The sequence below is a fragment of the Mizuhopecten yessoensis genome, unplaced genomic scaffold, assembly GCF_002113885.1.
Source record: "Mizuhopecten yessoensis strain PY_sf001 unplaced genomic scaffold, ASM211388v2 scaffold10591, whole genome shotgun sequence".
NCBI classification, from domain to species: Eukaryota; Metazoa; Mollusca; class Bivalvia; order Pectinida; family Pectinidae; genus Mizuhopecten; species Mizuhopecten yessoensis.
This window is the reverse complement of record NW_018408623.1, coordinates 331644-352655: the sequence shown is the minus strand read 5'-3', so window position 1 is coordinate 352655 and position 21012 is coordinate 331644. Positions and strand designations below refer to the sequence as shown.

The following is a 21012-nucleotide window of genomic DNA, read 5'->3' as shown; positions in this document are numbered from 1 at the left end:
GGGGTTGATTCCCAGATCATGGGGTCACCTGCCCAACCACATGGGTGTACTCCGGTTTCTCCTGTTTCCTCCCACATTAAAAGCCTTGCATATGCTAACATTCGGGCCAACAAGAGTGATTGATATACATGTAAGTTGAAATAATTTGTTTCATATTAATTGTTGTAAAATAAATAAAGTTCATTTCATTTCAAGGAAGAAGACATGAATGCTCCAAAAATGATGTGATAAATAAGATTTAATTATAAAGCTTTTAAGACATTCAAACTAACGCTGTTATTGGTTTACATGGTACCCTACATATTGACTATATCACCGTGGTAATGAGTAGAGACAACCATGACAACATTTAATTGGGATACCAGCAAGTTTTATCCAGTGTTTACATGTTTCGGCCCACTATTTCCCACGCAAACAATGGACATGCCGAAAAGTAGTAAATATACGATGACGTCATTAATCTATTGCACTATTGTAGACGTCACTATATACACCCAAGTTGTTATTGGTTGTAACTAAGCAGGGCACCATATTTTGTACCTTAGGGATGTTTTGAAAATCGCATGTTGTTCTGATGACGGCCCACCTAGTGGGACGAAACATATAAACACTGGACTAAACTTGCTGATATCCCAGTTGATGTTGTCATCTCTTCTCATTAGTGATAAAATACTTCTATGGCCGGACTAGTAAATTCTATTCAAAGAATCCGTCAACTGGGATATGCTGAACTTTGCTGATCTTTATGGAAACTACCGTTGACTGGACGTTGGATCTCCGCCCACCTGTATATCACCTGGAGTCTAAATATTTTATCTTAGAATTTGACACAGAAAAGTTATTTTGCCTGAAAATGTACTTTAGACTATACTTTATCCATAACCGTAATTTTACCAAATGAAAGACTATTTTACCTCCAAAAGCATTACACTGTAATGTCTGTTTTCAATTTTGGGTAAAAATAATTTATTTGAGACAATAGGAAAATGAGGAAAAATACTACATTGCATTGGAGAAGGTTGGTATTTTACCTCAGAAAGTAGGTCTGAGACGGTAAAGTAATTTACCTGGGAAGGCAGGTAAACTACCTTGGCAGGCATGTAATTTACCTGAAAAGGTAAGTAATTTACTTGAAAAGGTAGGTAACTTACCTGCGAGACATATTGTCTTGAGGGTTGTGTTGACTTCTAACATCTCTGCTATGGCTTCAGCACCAGACGATTTAATAAAATTGTTTGAAATATCCTAGGGAGAGAAACAAATTAAATGAAAGTCCAGTAGTATTGTAAAACAAACTGGCAAATGATGTGTAATTGTATATTGTATTTACTGTAGTTATAACTCAAAAGTTTTAACAATCAAAGAAGTTTATACTTGAAGAAAATGTCAACTACATAAAACTAAAAGTTAGTTACTTTTTCTCATTATCAAACAAGGAACATCACCATCACAGACAGCAAGAGTTGAGTAATAACTTACCAGGTAAACTATAAACATGCTGTCCCTCATCATCCTAGCCAGGTACATGGCTCCCTCAGACTGTAGGTGTAATTACTTACCAGGTAAACTATAAACGTGTTGTCCCTCATCATCCTAGCCAGGTACATGGCCCCTTCAGCCTGAAGGTAGTTGTCACCGAGGTCAAGTGCTTCAGTCACTGTATTGAACTGTAACAAAAAGGTTTTTGATTTTTCCTAACTCATTCTGGAAGCTGACTAACCAAACACCCTGTGGAATCCAGCAAATCATAAACAATAACAAGAGGCACAATGGGCCTTCACCGCTCACCTTGTATAAATCTCATTTCTCATCTTCATTTAAGCATGCTAGTGGTCACATTTCACTCTCCCTTCAATGTGGTTATTCAAAAGAAGTCATTTAAATTTTTAACTTACATGTATTTGACCCCTGCGACCTTGAATATAACTCAAGTTCATTCTTTCGAACAATCCTTTAAAACCTTTCATTCAAGCATGCTACTTGCTAAATATTATTCTCCTAGTCATTTTTTATTTAGGAGATTTTTTTGACATATTTGACCCCTGTGACCTTGAATATGGGTGATATACCAGTATGCTTCTGGCCAAATATCATCACCCTAGGCCTTTTGGTTATTCAAAAGAAGTTGATTAAATATTTCAACATATTTGACCCCTGTGACCTTGAATATAGGTGAAGGTTATTCATTTGAACAAAGTTGATAGCCTTTCATCCAAGCATGGTACTTGCCAAAGGTCATCAATCTAGTCCTTTTAGTTATTCAGAAGAAGTTGTTTTAAGGATTTATAAGAGCATTGACCCCTGTGACCTTGAATATGGGCAAAGGTCATCCATTTTAACAAAATTGATAGCACTTCTTCCCAGCATGCTACTGGCAAACTATCATTGCCCTGGTTCTTTTGGTTATAACATATTTGACCCATGTGACCTTGAAATATGGGTGAAGGTCATTCATTTGAACAAACTTGGTAGCTTTTCATCCCAATATGCTTCTGGCCAAATATCATCACCCTAGGTCTTTTGGGCCAGGTGAGCTAAAAACTGTGTTATCCATTTTTTTTGGAATCCAACAAATCATAGATAGCAGAAGCTGTCTAATGTGGAACCTTTTGGAATCCAACAAATCATATAAAGTGAAACATGTATAACCTGACACCCTGTATATTCCAACTTGTCTCATCCAACACCCTGTTGAATTCAAGAAATCATATACAGTAAAACCTGTCAAATCTGACACCCTGTGTAATCCAACTTGTCTCATCCAACACCCTGTCAGATCAAACAGATCGGCTTGATGAAACACTGAGGTATCATATCACACTGGTTTTAATTAATAGTTTTAACAAGGAATTGGATGACAGATTTAAGCTGGACATGATAGAATCTTAGAATACCCAGGGGTCAGATTAGACAGGTTTCATTGTATTATTTGTTTCTATGTCAACCACACATACATGTACTTTTATATATTTTCCTGAATGAACTTTGTAATTTTGTATGATATTTTTTTTGGGGGGGGAGCTTTAATGATCATTTTAAGAAGAATTCTTAATCTGCCGGATCCAAATAAATGAGAGAAAAATATGTAATTTACAGTTATATTTAAATGAAAGACATTTCAACTGAGGTGGACAATGCTATTCGGCACAAGCTGCATACATCACAGACACAGATTGAAACCCACCAATCTACCAAAGATCAAGGTATTGATTGGGCTTGTATAGATCCCTACACCCACATAGATAGTCAGGAATCAGTTTTACTTTCATAACCTAGATGTTATGTCCTGTTGCTGTAGAAACTCCAGACCAATTTCCTTTGTTTTCTCATGCATTTGACGCTAAGTTAGATAAATAAGATAAGAGCAAATTAAGCCTTTTGGATCCAAATCACACGACTATTTACCAGTGAAGTTAGGTTAGCGAGCTAGAATAAAGCTTTTCTGATCCGAATCACATGACTGTTTTACAGCTAAGCTAGATAAGCATGCTACATAAAGCCTTTCTAATTGGAATCACTGACTGTTAAGGTACAGAATCCTTGAGAGCTCTATGATGTATCTCCAACAAAGGAGAGTTCCAATTTGTTTGTCATTGTTCTGACTTTGATTTGCTTGCTCCTTTTCTATACCAAAGATTTAAACATGAAGAAATATATCTTTTATGATATCCTTTTTCACAAGCCAGGGGATTCAATTAATCCCAAGATCATATATCTTGATTATATTAAATAAAACAGGGAGATTATCCACTATGCTACTGGCCATAATCATTTGTTGTTGTTGTTATGTTGATAAATTTCTGTAACATTATTGGGAATAATATCAAAATGTTTAACTCCAAAAGAACACCCAAAGCCTATATTTGTCCTTGCATAAAAGAAAGACATAAATACCAGGAAAATAATGGTTCAATGTGCATATACAGTTGAAATTTGTCAACATTTTTCACTGTAAGTATCACTATTAAATATGATTTAACACAATAAAACATCCACAATTTGTCTGTTACTGATGCTCACAGTATTGTGACCAGATGTCAATGGACAACTTACATGGAAGAAGCCAAATCAATTTGAACTTTGTTCACTTTGCCATAAATAAGCCACAATTTTTTTTTTGAATAAGCAATAAAAGCAATACAGCCATTTTTGTATTGATATCTGATGACATTTCGATGAACAGAGACATTCTCCATGTTGTCTGTTCCGAGTCTACAATAACCAGCCAATCAGAGTCGTACCTGAAGTGCTGCAGCCACCGGTTTGGTTCCTTCACCTCCTAGGTAATGGTGTCTCATCCTCAGGTTCCTGTCGCCAAGGTGACGGAACAGGAAGGAAACTGGCACTACACCTTAAACACCAAACATTATTGATATTTGATACTTAATTCAGAAAGTGTAAAAAATACACACAATAAAGTTTAAAGTGAACTTTAATTTTCTTCTCTAGAATATGGCTCAATGGCATTGGCAGATAAAAATATGGCAACACTTCCCCCCACTCAAAACCCCCTATCTCAATCCAATCAATTAGAAGAAGACTAAATGTTTTTTCAGAAAATCTTGATGAGATGCAATAAAATATCTGATTTAACAAATGAATATTATATTTCTTTGGTTGATATCTATAGGTGTAAATATATTTGAAGTCAAATTTCAAATGATGGGACATATGTACCAGGTAGTTATTGGATTGAGGATTTAAATACTACATCAGTGCGTTATTCAAAGTCTTTGATGGTACGTAATGTCATTATTTATGACCACCAGGTGGCATTGACATACCTTGTCTCTGACACTGGTCCTGGTACACAGATTTACCTGTGGGGTCTGCGGGGTATTCTTCTTCTGTAAACAATAATATATGTTTAAATGAATACATTTCTACAGTGATACTGATCCATAATGTGACATATTACATTGACATCACCAGAAATGTCTCAGTAGGTTTCTAAGAACCCTTTATTACAACCTTAATAACAAAAAACTTTCAAACTCCTCACATAGTGTCTTAATAATGCACTTCTTATAAGGATTTAGCCTAGAGAGTAACCTCCCCTTAATATATTTTTAGAGATAGCTGAATGTAGCACAGTTGGGCCAGGACACTTCTGTTGACCAGGAAGCTCAGTCAGTTAGAGCGACAATATTACAATCTGAGATCTAGGGTTCGAGTCCTGGTCTGGCCACATTGGTAATTTACACTCAGAGACTGGAAGTGGTATGGGGCTCCTTAACTGATATGAAAGTAGATCTATTACTCCATAATGCTAGAAAGCCAATTGCAAGGTTATTACAATTCTTTGAGCCAAAATGTAAACCACAATTTTGGATTGAAGATACATTGGAGTCTTGATAATCCTGATCCATCTTAGAATTTGTTGTCAGGTCATATATATTGTTGGATTGTAAAAGGCCTGCATGGCTTACTGAGATAATTCTGAACAGAAAGAGATAAATCTGTCCAAACACTGTCTGGGTATAAAGAATTTGGGAGAAAGGAGGAGTAGTGACTGGATTGTAACAACTAGACTATTTAAATTTCATCTTGGAAAACACAAAAAATAGCTGCTCACAAAAATAATGTTTATTACAGTAAATACTGTAAATAAATGACTGTTCAAAATCTGAAGAGTCTTCCTACACAGGAGATAATACCCTGGTGAGGATCGTCGGACTCCCTGCATAGAAGATAATACCCTGGCGAGGATCTACAACCTCCCTACATAATGGACAGTATATAAGATGGCGAGGGAGCTTCAGACTTCCCACACAGACTACAACATCCTAGTGAGGGAGTTTCAGACTTCCCACACAGACTACAACATCCTGGTGAGGGAGTTTCAGACTTCCCACACAGACTACAACATCCTGGTGAGGGAGTTTCAGACTTCCCACACAGACTACAACATCCTGGCCAGGGAGCTTCAGACTTCCCACACAGACTACAACATCCTGGTGAGGGAGTTTCAGACTTCCCACACAGACTACAACATCCTGGTGAGGGAGTTTCAAAGGATACTATATACATGTATACAGAAAGCATACCCTGGTGAGTTTGACGAGTTTTTTACTGCCTTGCTATTTACCAGCTAGAAGAATGAACAAGATGTCACCTTGAAATATCACCTTTTAAGTAGAGTATGTGACTCTCCCGTGCATTTTTAAAAAAAGATTTTTTTTTATATTTTTTTTCAAGGACAGCTACAGCCTACAGTCTATAGAATAAGTATTAGATGATCATGTGACTGTTTGCCTGGCAGTGTCTCGGCTACAGTTGAATTTTCATTTTTAGAAAAGAGCTCTGAATGATGATTTTAAACATCGGACATATTCATATAATTATAATCATGTACTCTTTGCAACTGACCCATTTTACTATGTCATACGGCCATGTCATAAATATGGTGCTTAACACCAGTTATAAAACCTAAATGTGCTGTTATTGGTCAAAAATGTGAGAACATATTCTTATGCCACGACAGGTACTTCGTTTATTTACTATACCATATGATACATTTACTGTTATTTTAAATGAATTTGAAATGGTTATTTTGTCATTATTATTTTCATTGCACTTTATTTTTTTATTTATTTTTGAATACCGGTATTCTTGAATTATTTTGCACTGCACGGAACGACAATACTATGATCAGAGTACTTTGGTTTTTACCTACATAGACTCAGCTGAGAACACAAAATTATGTTTGAAGCTTTTTTTTCAAATTATAAATGTTATGTGATAAATAGAATCTTACATTCATGTACAGGGCATAGTCAAGTTTCAATAATTTAATATAACACTCGCCTCAAGGCTTGTTTCATATCAAATTATTGAACTGGTTTAATAAATTTAATATGACATGGCCACTCATGTAAGACCCTCTACATACAATTCTGGCGAAGTAGAACAGCCTGCTGTTTTACAATACATAACTGAAGAAAAAAAGGGTACCAAAGTTCCAAATCATAAAGCATTTGTAACAAACACATTATGTACATTAAATTATATCTGTCAATATCAACATGATGACTCATAACAGAGTCATGCTACGTAGATACAAACATAAGTCAAAACCAAACAAGTTCAATAATATATTAACACAATTATCAAAATACAGCTTAGATGATGTTTGATATAGGATGTGCTCATACAACAATGCACTGTTGCTATGGTAAAAATTTGTTCAGACGAATCAGAGAAATTGCAGCAACAAAATACGGCAGAAGAAAAATTGCCCTTCGTAAAATGATGATAGTTGACATCCAATAGAAAAGAAATGTTAACATTTACCCCTGTCTACCTCTACCTGACTCGTCATGTTGACAACCCCTGTCTACCTCTACCTGACTCGTCATGTTAACAACCCCTGTCTACCTCTACCTGACTTGTCATGTTAAAAACCCCTGTCTACCTCTACCTGACTCGTCATGTTAACAACCCCTGTCTACCTCTACCTGACTCGTCATGTTAACAACCCCTGTCTACCTCTACCTGACTCGTCATGTTAACAACCCCTGTCTACCTCTACCTGACTCGTCATGTTAACAACCCCTGTCTACCTCTACCTGACTCGTCATGTTAACAACCCCTGTCTACCTCTACCTGACTCGTCATGTTAACAACCCCTGTCTACCTCTACCTGACTCGTCATGTTAACAACCCCTGTCTACCTCTACCTGACTCGTCATGTTAACAACCCCTGTCTACCTCTACCTGACTCGTCATGTTAACAACCCCTGTCTACCTCTACCTGACTCGTCATGTTAACAACCCCTGTCTACCTCTACCTGACTCGTCATGTTAACAACCCCTGTCTACCTCTACCTGACTCGTCATGTTAACAACCCCTGTCTACCTCTACCTGACTCGTCATGTTAACAACCCCTGTCTACCTCTACCTGACTCGTCATGTTAACAACCCCTGTCTACCTCTACCTGACTCGTCATGTTAACAACCCCTGTCTACCTCTACCTGACTCGTCATGTTAACAACCCCTGTCTACCTCTACCTGACTCGTCATGTTAACAACCCCTGTCTACCTCTACCTGACTCGTCATGTTAACAACCCCTGTCTACCTCTACCTGACTCGTCATGTTAACAACCCCTGTCTACCTCTACCTGACTCGTCATGTTAACAACCCCTGTCTACCTCTACCTGACTCGTCATGTTAACAACCCCTGTCTACCTCTACCTGACTCGTCATGTTAACAACCCCTGTCTACCTCTACCTGACTCGTCATGTTAACAACCCCTGTCTACCTCTACCTGACTCGTCATGTTAACAACCCCTGTCTACCTCTACCTGACTCGTCATGTTAACAACCCCTGTCTACCTCTACCTGACTCGTCATGTTAACAACCCCTGTCTACCTCTACCTGACTCGTCATGTTAACAACCCCTGTCTACCTCTACCTGACTCGTCATGTTAACAACCCCTGTCTACCTCTACCTGACTCGTCATGTTAACAACCCCTGTCTACCTCTACCTGACTCGTCATGTTAACAACCCCTGTCTACCTCTACCTGACTCGTCATGTTAACAACCCCTGTCTACCTCTACCTGACTCGTCATGTTAACAACCCCTGTCTACCTCTACCTGACTCGTCATGTTAACAACCCCTGTCTACCTCTACCTGACTCGTCATGTTAACAACCCCTGTCTACCTCTACCTGACTCGTCATGTTAACAACCCCTGTCTACCTCTACCTGACTCGTCATGTTAACAACCCCTGTCTACCTCTACCTGACTCGTCATGTTAACAACCCCTGTCTACCTCTACCTGACTCGTCATGTTAACAACCCCTGTCTACCTCTACCTGACTCGTCATGTTAACAACCCCTGTCTACCTCTACCTGACTCGTCATGTTAACAACCCCTGTCTACCTCTACCTGACTCGTCATGTTAACAACCCCTGTCTACCTCTACCTGACTCGTCATGTTAACAACCCCTGTCTACCTCTACCTGACTCGTCATGTTAACAACCCCTGTCTACCTCTACCTGACTCGTCATGTTAACAACCCCTGTCTACCTCTACCTGACTCGTCATGTTAACAACCCCTGTCTACCTCTACCTGACTCGTCATGTTAACAACCCCTGTCTACCTCTACCTGACTCGTCATGTTAACAACCCCTGTCTACCTCTACCTGACTCGTCATGTTAACAACCCCTGTCTACCTCTACCTGACTCGTCATGTTAACAACCCCTGTCTACCTCTACCTGACTCGTCATGTTAACAACCCCTGTCTACCTCTACCTGACTTGTCATGTTAACAACCCCTGTCTACCTCTACCTGACTCGTCATGTTAACAGCTAATATAGGAGGAGGATGGCAACTGACCACAACACTTTGTCAGACTTCCCTTAGTGCCAGCTCTTATCATATAAACAGTTATATTTACAGTTCCACTACAAGTTCCTCTACCGAAAGAAATGGCATTCATAGAGCTGTGAAGCATTATTATTAATTGATCCGCATCATTTTGAAGATTCTCTCTCACTTCGATTAACATGAGACAACTGTAAGAAGCAAACAGAGTTTGTTCAGTCGATTGACTTGTTCAGTCGATTGACTTGTTCAGTGCAGCCACTCTTGTTCAGTGGGAAGTATTTATCATTTTTTTTCAATAATGACTAGAAACGCTGATAATGAGGAACGAGTCATTGAAACTGTCTATTTCGATTGTCTCACTTGTTCAGTAAAGTCTAACTTGATCCTGACATGTTTATCGAGTTGTATTGTTTAATGTGGTGAATTGTTCTATGGGGTGAATTGTTCTATGGGGTTTGTATTGTTCTGTGGGGTGTGTATTGTTCTATGGGGGGTGTATTGTTCTGTGGGGTGTGAATTGTTCTATGGGGTTTGTATTGTTCTGTGGGGTGTGAATTGTTCTATGGGGTGTGTATTGTTCTATGGGGGGTGTATTGTTCTGTGGGGTGTGTATTGTTCTATGGGGTGAATTGTTCTATGGGGTTTGTATTGTTCTATGGGGTGAATTGTTCTATGGGGGTTGTATTGTTCTGTGGGGTGTGTATTGTTCTGTGGGGTGTGTATTGTTCTATGGGGTGTGTATTGTTCTATGGGGTGTGTATTGTTCAATGTGGTTTGACTTGTTCTTGTGTCTAGTATTCAACAGTCTCACTTGTTCAGTAGAGTCTCGGTTTTGTTAAGTGGTAGTCTGTCATGATGAGTCTGTATTGTTCATAATGTTACAACATCTGCATTTGCAATCTACAAACCTGCCTTAGATACCACCTGTTTAAGACAACCATCTCTCTATAAAGATCACCTGCATAAAACTACCATCTAAGAATTTCCCATATGTTGATTTTGATAACAATATATAAAACACTGTCTTTATTAGGCCACTTTAGCTCAGACTCTGTTGAGCGGTCTATAAAGACAGGTTTGACCTTGATCCCTTAGGAATAGTGACCGGGTTACAAGGAGCTGCTGCCTTTAATTCCTGCCATCCCTCCCTCTCATTCACCCCCATTTCCCAACGTACGATTCCCCTATACCACCCACCCTTCATAAGAACCCCTGCCTCTCAGCCGAGTCAGTTACGTTTTTATCAAAATGATCTGAATGCTATAGATCTCACTGCACCCCTTTACCTCCAATAAAATCTGGAGACCATTATAATCAGTCTGTAAGCCTGAATGCTATTCTATCCCTATATACTTGAATGCCATCAAATGTGTATTATAGCTACACCGTAATATACCAATTAAATTGATTTTAAAATTTTGGCAGTTTGACACAAATTCAGAATTGCTTACCAGTGTGAAGCTTCAACATTACAAATTACTGAGAGGGAGATTAGATTTGAAACCAATCGATGACTTAATTTAAATCTCAAAAATGCTAGGAATGTTAAACTGAATTATTAATAGTGAAAGACAGATGTGAATTTCTCATTCACTTTTAAGTGGGGAAATATAAAAAGCCAATCAGCTAGATTGAACCTCGTAATTGAGCAGTGAAATATATTGGCAGTAAATTCTGTTACATGTAATGATATTGAAAGGCTGAAGACAGAGCTACGGGATACGACGTTGAGCCTGAATCACGTTTCAATAATGACTAGAAATGCTGATGATGAGGAATGGGTTATTGAAACGCCAAACAAACAACTCCCTGCGGCTGTTAATTGTCCCAATTTTCAACTGTATTGCCTGCTTATCTCACGCGTTCTTGATAATCTGGGGAGGCATCTCCAAAACAGTAAACATATGTATAGACAGTTAGGTCACGTTTGTAGGTATATTGTGTAATGTATATATAGGGTACATTTCTTTTGAAATACGTCATATATTGGTTTTCAAAACAAGATGCAACTTACAGATACTGAGTAAGTGGAATTTTGTGAGTTTATAAGGCTTTTTCCTTCAATGTAATCAGATCATATAGTTATACATATAAACATTTATATACATATGAAGTTGAACCAGACTCGGTCAATTCACTGGTGACCAGTTAACACGATTGGTTGGGCCATTCATCTAGAGTTCTGAGGTCTGACCTTTCCAATTTCAGTCTGGCCATGCATTTTTCCTATCCTTTTACAGTAGTGCCTGTGATCATGACCAACCCTTGTTTCAAGTACTTGCATTTTGGTGTAAGCTTGGCAAGAGGATAGATACCCCAACCTGGGTTGTAAATAGTGTTACCTTTGTGGGTAAAGACTTAAAAAGGAGGGGAGAAAGTGAGATCAATTCACATAAAGCTAATGTAATGATATCTTATGCAACATAAAGTTCAAAGAGGTCTTCAATTTGCCTGAAAGTTCCAATATTGCACATGTAAAATTAAGTCTTTCTGAGAGTTTAGCCTGAAGTAAAAACCAAATTTTGTTCTGGTAATTCTGTGACATTGAATGTATAAAAAGTCATTTCTCTTTCTTGCAGTTTAATAGTATTCTTTAGTCTTTCTACAAGACCAATTCATAATTTATGAAACTGAAAATAATACATATTTGTTAATTGTCAGAGTGTCTTTCAAATCTCATAATACCATACATGTCTAAATAAGTCATTTTAAATTCAGAAGGTCCAATATAATTTACACAACAGATAATGCTTTTGTATTTATAGGCTCAACTAAAAGTTTAAAATCATGCTAATATGATAAAATAATAGTTCACTAAAGCTATATAAAATTGTTGAAAAGCACAGCAAACAAGTTTTTAAGATATCTAATGAATCACGGATATGATGATGTTGTAAACACACCAAAGACACATGTAAGAAAACGAAAAAAACAAAACACGAAAAACAACAGTAGTCTGTCAGGAAACTTCACAACATGCAGTCTAACGTAAAACAGACCACACAAATACACAATGCACTCATTGAAGATGATCTCAACAGCTGTCAAATTAATTAATTATAAACTGCAATACTCTTTAGTTTTTAATGATCAACCTGCTATTCCTTTTTCATCTCATTTATTCTCTTTTGACTCAGCTCCTCAAGTATATATTTTGTTTCTCTATTTTATTTTTTTTAATTTCAAATTTATCCAGGTTTCTATATATTGAAATCAGATCAATATTATACTAAATACAATTTGTTTGTGAATGATGTTTGAGAGAATAACTCCATTTAAACCACAGAATGTAATTTATAAATAATTCAATGAAATAGAAAATGATTACAGAATCAAAACATCATTAAAAGTCATTTTGAAGTAAGATTGTAATATAGGTGTTCTACATATACCTTGCTGGATAAACTTGAGTAACTAAACTATACATGTTAGATCAATCACAACAATACAAATCATCACAACTTGGAAAGCTATATTGTAATAACAACCCCACACAAGGAGGTACTTTCCTGGAGAACGCCGCCTCTTTATTCTCATTTTTTTCTTCTTGTCCTGGCCCTCTACAATTTCCAGGTCTGAGCAGAGGTCAAATGAACAACAAATTAGGTCAGATCATAGAACTCAAGGTCATATATATGGAGATACAAGAACAGAGGTCAAATGAACAACAAATTCTGTCAGAAAAGAGCTCAAGGTCACATGACTGTATAACAGAACAGGTCAAGCAAACAACAAATAAGGCCAATATAACGAAAATTTATATTATTAAATTATTAGCAGTCATTAGCTTTTTTTCACAGAGTGTAATATGACATTTTATAACAGCAGCTTAAAAAATCAAACCTCTCCCACTTACACAAACTACATGAATTCAGCAACATACCATATCAAACAAATAATTATGACATCACTGAGTCATTCCTGTTTCCCAGTACCTCCAGAACAATCAAATGTTTTAGCATTAATAAAATTCTTACTTTTGAGTAAATCTGTTTCCAGGTCTGTGTCATACTCGTCTGAGTCATGAGGAGATCCAGACACCCAGGTCTCAAATGAAGGGTGTCGTTTCTTAGACCGTTCTGGGGTGGAGTCCCTGTTGCTATCTGCTACCTTAGTAACGGCCCAACCCTCCTTTGGTGTTTTTGGTTTCTGGTCATCTGTATGGTAATAATGAGTTTTACGTTTGTTGACAATTTACAAAACAACTTATAGAGTCAGTTTCCATATGATTATTTCTATTTTGCTTGTCTATGGTTAAAATACGTCACAAAAGTTAAAAAGGAACCAAATCACAAAAAAATATTTAAATGGTACCATAAAAACGTTGTTTTTTTTTGAGATACAATAACATCTGTATGTACCTGAGACAAGGGTCCTGACCCCTTGACCCAGGTCAGTGGAGGCTGTGGGGAGTTGATAGGTCTGTGGCGTGAAGCCTAGCATAGCCTGTGTGTCCAGTCCCATCACACTGAGTTTTCCTTCCTCCGTGGTTTCCGGCAGAGTGGTTCTTACTGGGGGCCGCATGTGGGACTTTCTGAGATGAGCCGGTCTCGCAACCCTATTGGCTGACATATCTGACCGTGTCTTTGGGTGCGCTGTCCAAGGTCGCCGTGGTCGCTCAAGGTCGAGCTGTGGAACATCTGAGCCTCCATCTTTTGGGGATTTCTTTGCTCTGGCTGATAAAGGTCGTATCGCAATGCGACGTTCGGGGACTATTCTGTACTGGCTGGCTTTTGGACTTTCCACCCTTCCACTCTCTGTATCACCGCTTTTCTCCATCTTTAATTTTTTCTGATATTCAATAAATTAAGGAATTAATCAACTCCATGGTGATTTATTTATTTATCTTATTTTTTTAACAAACATGTGAATAGCGAAGATAAAATCAGATAAAATGGTTCATTTTAAAAGTATTCGCATTGTATGTGTAGATAATAAAAATAAAAGGGGGTTAAAATTAAAAAAAGATATAACGAATAGATGATATGGAATATGCGATATATATATAACGTCAAAAATGATAAGGTGGGTTAAAAGACATCAGAGTCTATAAAATAGACCGATGTCTTTCAAATAGTTAAATAATGCCTTCGAATCCACGGAACTGAAAAGTGTTTTCATATCCGGGACTCGGAAGTAGTTATCACGAATGTGTTTAAAATCGGAACATTCTATTAAAAAATGCTCCACTGTAAATGGAGTGTCACATGCGTGGCATGAAGGTATATCTTCTCGTTTTAAAAGGTACGAATGAGTAGGATATGTGTGCCCAGTGCGGAGCCGAGCGAGGACAACTTCCTCTCTACGATCTTTCCGACTGGGAATAGATGTTTTAAGTTTCGGTTGTATCTTAAAAAGTTTGTTGTTGGTCTCCAGAGACCAGCGTTTCTGCCATTCATTTTGAATGGCTGTACGAATAGTAGGTTTAAAATCTGTGTATGGTAGTTTGATATTTGTTGGTTCGAGATTCAATGCATTTTTTGCTTCCCTGTCAGCAAATTCGTTGCCTTTTATTCCGACATGGCTCGGAATCCATAGTAAAGTTATTTTTAGACTTTTTTAATATACGAGATATACACCAAATATGAAATGTAAAAGACATGGAGAAATAATTATAGAACATTCTGTAGATCAACACTTATTTTTTTGAAACACATATTAAAATTCATACGATAGGTATATATGCACAGTCTACGATAAACCATGTGCTGATTATACCACCAATTGTGTCGAAATATTCAACAAAGTGTCTGTGAATTCATTGTTATCATATGTATATTTATATCTTTGAGATGATTCATAAAATGCATAACTTACTATTATTGTATTTCTTCTGATGTATTCAAATCTTCAGCTGAGAAGTTTCTTCATTCTTCTGGAAGTATACAACACAATATAATTTAGAAAGATAACAAATATGTGTATTTTCATATCTATAATCCAATTTCCATCCTTTAGCCTTAAGTATAATAATCAAATCTGCCTTGTACCTTTACATACAGTTAACATGGCCAAGCTCTGCCATGTTGTGTCAAAACTCAGGCGTACGGTGACATCCCTTTCTACATTGACATGTACATATATATATGAGACAGGAAATTAACACAGGGTTCTGAAACTTTTAACAAATTAATATTGCTACTAAGTACTTAATAATCTTTACCTTGATTTTTAGAAGTGTATATAAGCTTTAAAAGCTGTATCCGTCTGGTCCATAAAGACATACAATTGTGGCGTTCCTGATTTTTAATGAATTTATATTTTAACCATAATTTACAGGAGATATTTTTTATTAGAGAGTATCATAAACATCACAAGTCCCTGTTGAAATATAGATATTGATTTGATGTTAATGGCAAAACATCAAGAAATGTTAAAGGGCTTTAAACAGTAACACAAGTCACTGCACTAAGAGGTTTGTTTTATTGCAGATTTGAATTGATAATTGTTTAGATTTTTAGTGTGGTATTTTCCATATAAATGTTTATTTTACAGGAAAATAAATAAAGAAGATATGGGAAAAGAAATTACTGGGCCACATCATTTCTCCCTCTCAAGATGCCCACAGAGTGTCAGGTTACTCAACAGATACTAAACACAAAAACGCAGTAACCAACAGCTAGTCCCTATACACGGGACAATAGAATGTAACAATTATTACGGCAGTTTCAGAAGGGTTTAAAACATGGTTTATTCATTATTAATGTCTTTCAAAATTGTAAAGATCATGAAATTTTGATGAGGCATGCCATGTTTATTGTTAGTTATGGGTCTGACATCCAGTGAATTCCCCTTCACACATGTAAATAGCTTTGTTGTTTATTTTTATGAAGGGAATAATCTCCAAACTAATCAATAATCTCAAAAAACAATACTTCCTACCAGGAAACAGTACAAATACTTTGCTTGGATTTGCAGTAAAGCAAGTTGTCACTCCAGAAACATTTTATGTTTGTTTTACTGTTTGCTCTCTTAAATGAAATCTTTTCAGCAATATGCGAAATATAGGTTTCTTTTCTTTGAAATAGAAAAATTAACATAACAATCACAATGGTGCCCTTTATGTGATGTCACTAAGATAGGAACTGGAATAATGTGAATAAGATTGTCTCATCCATTGTGCACCCTTGAAATACCCAACACTTACAAAAACAACAAACAACAGATTTACATAATCCAATTGTCTTTCTATTTTGAGTAAAATTCATGATTTTTCACCCTCATGTTTTATTTTTGAAATTTTGGATTCTCTAAATCTTCCCTTTTTTCTACAGTATTAACTAGTGCATTATCATGGATTTATTTTGTCAAAAAGGTAGTCATTGTAAGAGTTTGTTTAAGACATTTTTAGATTTCACCATTGTTATGTAAGTATTTTATACCTTACATCATCACCAAAGACAGACGTCAGAACCAAATACAAGTATTTACAAGAAATGAACCAGTTCAATGAGGATTATCAAACAGTTACAGAACTTGAATAGTTCCATACCAAGGACACATGATCAGATGAGACCTAGATTTACCAATTCAAAATCTCAACACAATGAACCCTAACTCATTCAACAATGTACTTTTTAAAAAAAGTCAAGTAAAAAGTCATATCCAATCTTATATACAGTTAGAAAACAAGTAAAGATAAAATTTCTTTGTATGGCTTAAAAAGCTGACATTGCAAGTTAAAAAGCTTTCAATTGAGACTTATAAAAAAAAAAAAAAAAAAAAAATCTGGTCATTACTTAGCAAGGACAAACTAAAATATCAGTGCTTCCTTTAAGAAACGATATAGGCAGAAGAGATGGTCACCGGGGAAGATCTCAAAACCAGAAACAAAATATTTAAAAACTTGTTTTTAATCTCAATTAAATCCTTTTTAACTTGCACTGTCAGTTTAAGGTAACAATATTTTATATAAAAGAAATTTCAAATTACTGTACCTACATTTTGACATCCCTTAATGGTTTTTTCCACTTCTGTGTTTAATAGGGTTCTCTATACTGATGAACAGTTCCAAAACTGACACTTATAAGGTTTAAGATAGATTATAAAGTCATTCTACTAATATCAGAGAGTTCAGCTAAATCATTCCTCACCGATGAATGTAAACACTCAGCCAATACTTCATTAACCTTTGTTTAGGTTTTGACCCTCAGTTAACGTTCGTTCCCCACTGGTCAGTTTCTATTGATTGGTTTCTGCTCGCTTTCTGTTTTAATTAATTTCCTTGCCTTATCTCCAGGACTCTTCGTATGTATCTGTACAGCCAATCTCAGACCAGACATAGAATGGTCATCAAAGTTTACCCCATCTTACTTCTTCATCTATTAATTATGACTGACCGATCTAACCCTTGACACTTATTTGACCCCCTAAAGCATCTTCTTCTCCCAACAAAATTTGTAACCTCGAAAAATCACTGTTTACCAGAATCGCACATCTCGATCAATTAACCATTATTATATTGATCGGATTGATCTGCCAAGTCACTGACCAGCACTGGAAAATCATTATAGTCAGCCATATACAGTGTATACAGATTTCTGATTGTCCAGTTTTCCTGCTGTCTGAACATGGATAGTAATCTTTTGGAACAAATTTCCTTAACGTTAATTTGAACTGATGTGTTATCTATAAATCTGAACAGCTGGATGCCATACATTATCATTTGTATCAACAGGAAGGCCACGCTTTGTCAATTGTATCAGGAAATTGAAGGTCGATCCTGTACTAATTGTATCATAAACATGAATATCATACTTTGCCAATTTTATAAGCATGAAGGTCATACATTACTACTGTTGCATAAGCATGTACTAGGTCGATCATAATTTGTCAGGTGTATAAACATAAAGGTCGTCATTGTCAATTGTATTAATTTTGTACGGTGTGCAGCTGTCACCCATCCAGCCACTGATTTGATGTTGTTGATCTAGTGAACAAAGTCCCAGGTTCGTACCACATCAGTGGAAAAGTTAGATTGCTATTAAGGCAGGATTTTCCCCTCTTGATCCTTGGTTGTTACACTTTTCTTCCTCCCAAGAAGTCTCGCCATGAGAGTTGGCCTGGGAAATCCCTTGGGTCCTCCCGACAGGGTTCTAATGCACCTTCCCTTTACCACTGAGAACTGGCCTTACATGGTACCCCAGTATCCCACCACTGCCACCAAATGTAATTGAGGGATGCACACCCATCCAGCCACTGACATGATGCTCAACAATGCTGAACTTATGTGAGCGTGTTCCAGAGTTATATCTCATCATCTGAAAAGCTATGGTAGCATGCTAGTAAAGGAGAATTTTCCCATCATGATCCTCCCCTCTGAACAGTCTTGTCACAAAATTTGGCCTTGGGAATCCCTTTGGTCCTCCCTGCAGTGTACCAATGCACCTTCTTCCCTAACCACTGGGAAATGGCCTTTCATGGTAACCCAAGAATCTCAATGCAACCATCAAATGCAACTTGTGGGACAGGCACCCATCCAGCCCCTGACCAGACTCGACATTGCTGAACCAGTGAGCATGTCCCAGGGTTATACCACATCACTGTTAAAGCTTGGTTGCTGGTTAGGCAGAATTTTCCCATCAAAATCCTTGGCTATTACAATATGAAGGTCATTCATTGTCAATTGTATAGACATAAAGGTAATTTATTGTCAACTGTTTCAGTATGAAGGTCATACATTGTCAACTGTTACAAGCATGAAGGTCATATATTGTCTACCATTTAAGCATGAAGGTCATACATTGTCTACCATTTAAGCATGAATGTCATGCAATGTCAGCTGTTTAAGCATGAAGGTCATACAATGTCAACTATTCAAGCATGAAGGTCATACATTGTCTACCATTTAAGCATGAAGGTCATACATTGTCTACCATTTAAGCATGAATGTCATACAATGTCAACTGTATAAGCATGAAGGTCATACAATGTCAACTATTTAAGCATGAATGTCATACATTGTTTACCATTTAAGCATGAAGGTCATACAATGTCAACTATTTAAGCATGAAGGTCATATATTGTCTACCATTTAAGCATGAATGTCATACAATGTCAACTGTATAAGCATGAGTGTCATACAATGTCAACTATTTAAGCATGAATGTCATACATTGTTTACCATTTAAGCATGAAGGTCATACAATGTCAACTATTTAAGCATGAAGGTCCTACATTGTCTACCATTTAAGCATGAATGTCATACAATGTCAGCTGTTTAAGCATAAAGGTCATACAATGTCAACTATTTAAGCATAAAGGTCATACATTGTCAACTGTATAAATATGAATGTGAATACAATGCTATTTGTCTCAATATGATCATTATGTTTGCAAGCTGTATCAGCATAAGCATGGAGGTCAAAGGTTATCAAATTTATAAATATGAAGTTAATTCATTGTCAGTTTTATAGGCATAAAGGTAATACATCATCAAATTCCCCTCTGAATCACCATTTAACCACCTGCCTAAACCAAGTAGATGAAACCATCACCTACATTGTTTTCTACACTGAGTGCAAGAGGACTTGATTTTACAGGAGACAATTTCATTTTTCAAAAGTTTCTTCTTCAACTGCTCTTTTTCTTTCTTTCACAAACGCTGAATTTTGTGGATCATGCTACAATGCATTACCCAAAAACTGCCATGACAAAAACAATATCCATACATTTATTCCCAGGTCTTGTTGGCCTTACATGGTACAGTAGTTGTCCGCTATGTATGTCGGGAGTTGAACCAGTGCCAAACAGTACAAGAGTGCTCAAAGACACTGTCAAATGTTCTAGACCTCAACTTCAAGGCCAACCATGTTTACATACATGTGCACATATGCCTGTATATGAATTAAAATGTGTGTATTGGCAAGCCTAGGCCTACTTATTTTGAATAATCATCATAATGTGGCAATTAATTTAGTTAACACTGGTTGTAATTTGAAAGAAATATGATTAGTGTAAAGCAAATCTTTAAAGTTCCATATTTCATGTTTTCTGACAGCCTACTGTTAACTTAATGTAAGGTGAAATCAGCCAAAAGTAATTTCCTTGTAAAAACTATGTATTTACAATCACTAACTTACCTTAAGTATTGTCTACATACTGTATGACCATGTACAGGGCAGTATTCATCCTGTGGGCCTATTATAGTGTGAGTGGTCTGTTAAATGTACGATACCAGGAATGTTTTTCTTAGCACTGATAAGTTACCATAAATTGCTTACCATTTTTCTGTGATTTGGCTTTAAAAGACTCAACAAGTTGCCTGGATTTGATTCCTATGTGAAATGAGCTTTACTCGGCTAATGCATATTAGTCTTTTAATGGTTCTAAATAAATAATTGTGTGAGGTTTGAATTGTTGACTTGATTGTTTGAATGGTTTTACGTATCCAGCAGACAATATTGATGACTTCTCATCAAAACATCTTTAAATACACAGTACCCTGCTTCTAATGTGTCACGTACCAAATTTTCATGTAATACAATATCTAATATTGATAATGTTTAGAATATTTAAAGTGTATCTTGGATACTTGAATAAAAACTGTTTTTTGGATCTGAGCAGAAATATTAACATTAACATTATACAGTACAGTATATGCTAATATACTTAATATTTTGTTGTTTTAAAAAAGGACTACATTAACTACCGTGACCACCCCCCCC

The 21012-nt window shown here is 36.6% G+C and overlaps 1 protein-coding gene across 3 annotated transcripts in view; it reads right to left on the bottom strand.

Moving 5' to 3' along the window:
* LOC110461220 (leucine-rich repeat-containing protein 74A-like) overlaps window positions 1-21012 on the bottom strand; it is a 42290-nt gene that overhangs the window by 11718 nt on the left and 9560 nt on the right. For 2 of the 3 annotated variants that reach the window (XM_021514597.1, XM_021514598.1), the window contains exons 2-9: window positions 15164-15221; window positions 13708-14137; window positions 13324-13503; window positions 12856-12921; window positions 4785-4847; window positions 4242-4351; window positions 1560-1667; window positions 1152-1245 (exon numbers count right to left, since the gene is read on the bottom strand). In XM_021514597.1, coding sequence (XP_021370272.1) covers window positions 1152-1245; window positions 1560-1667; window positions 4242-4351; window positions 4785-4847; window positions 12856-12921; window positions 13324-13503; window positions 13708-14125 — 1039 coding nt within the window. In that variant the 5' untranslated portion in view covers window positions 14126-14137; window positions 15164-15221. The remainder of the gene's footprint in view (window positions 1-1151; window positions 1246-1559; window positions 1668-4241; window positions 4352-4784; window positions 4848-12855; window positions 12922-13323; window positions 13504-13707; window positions 14138-15163; window positions 15222-21012) is intronic. The other variant, XM_021514599.1, reaches the window with a different exon arrangement.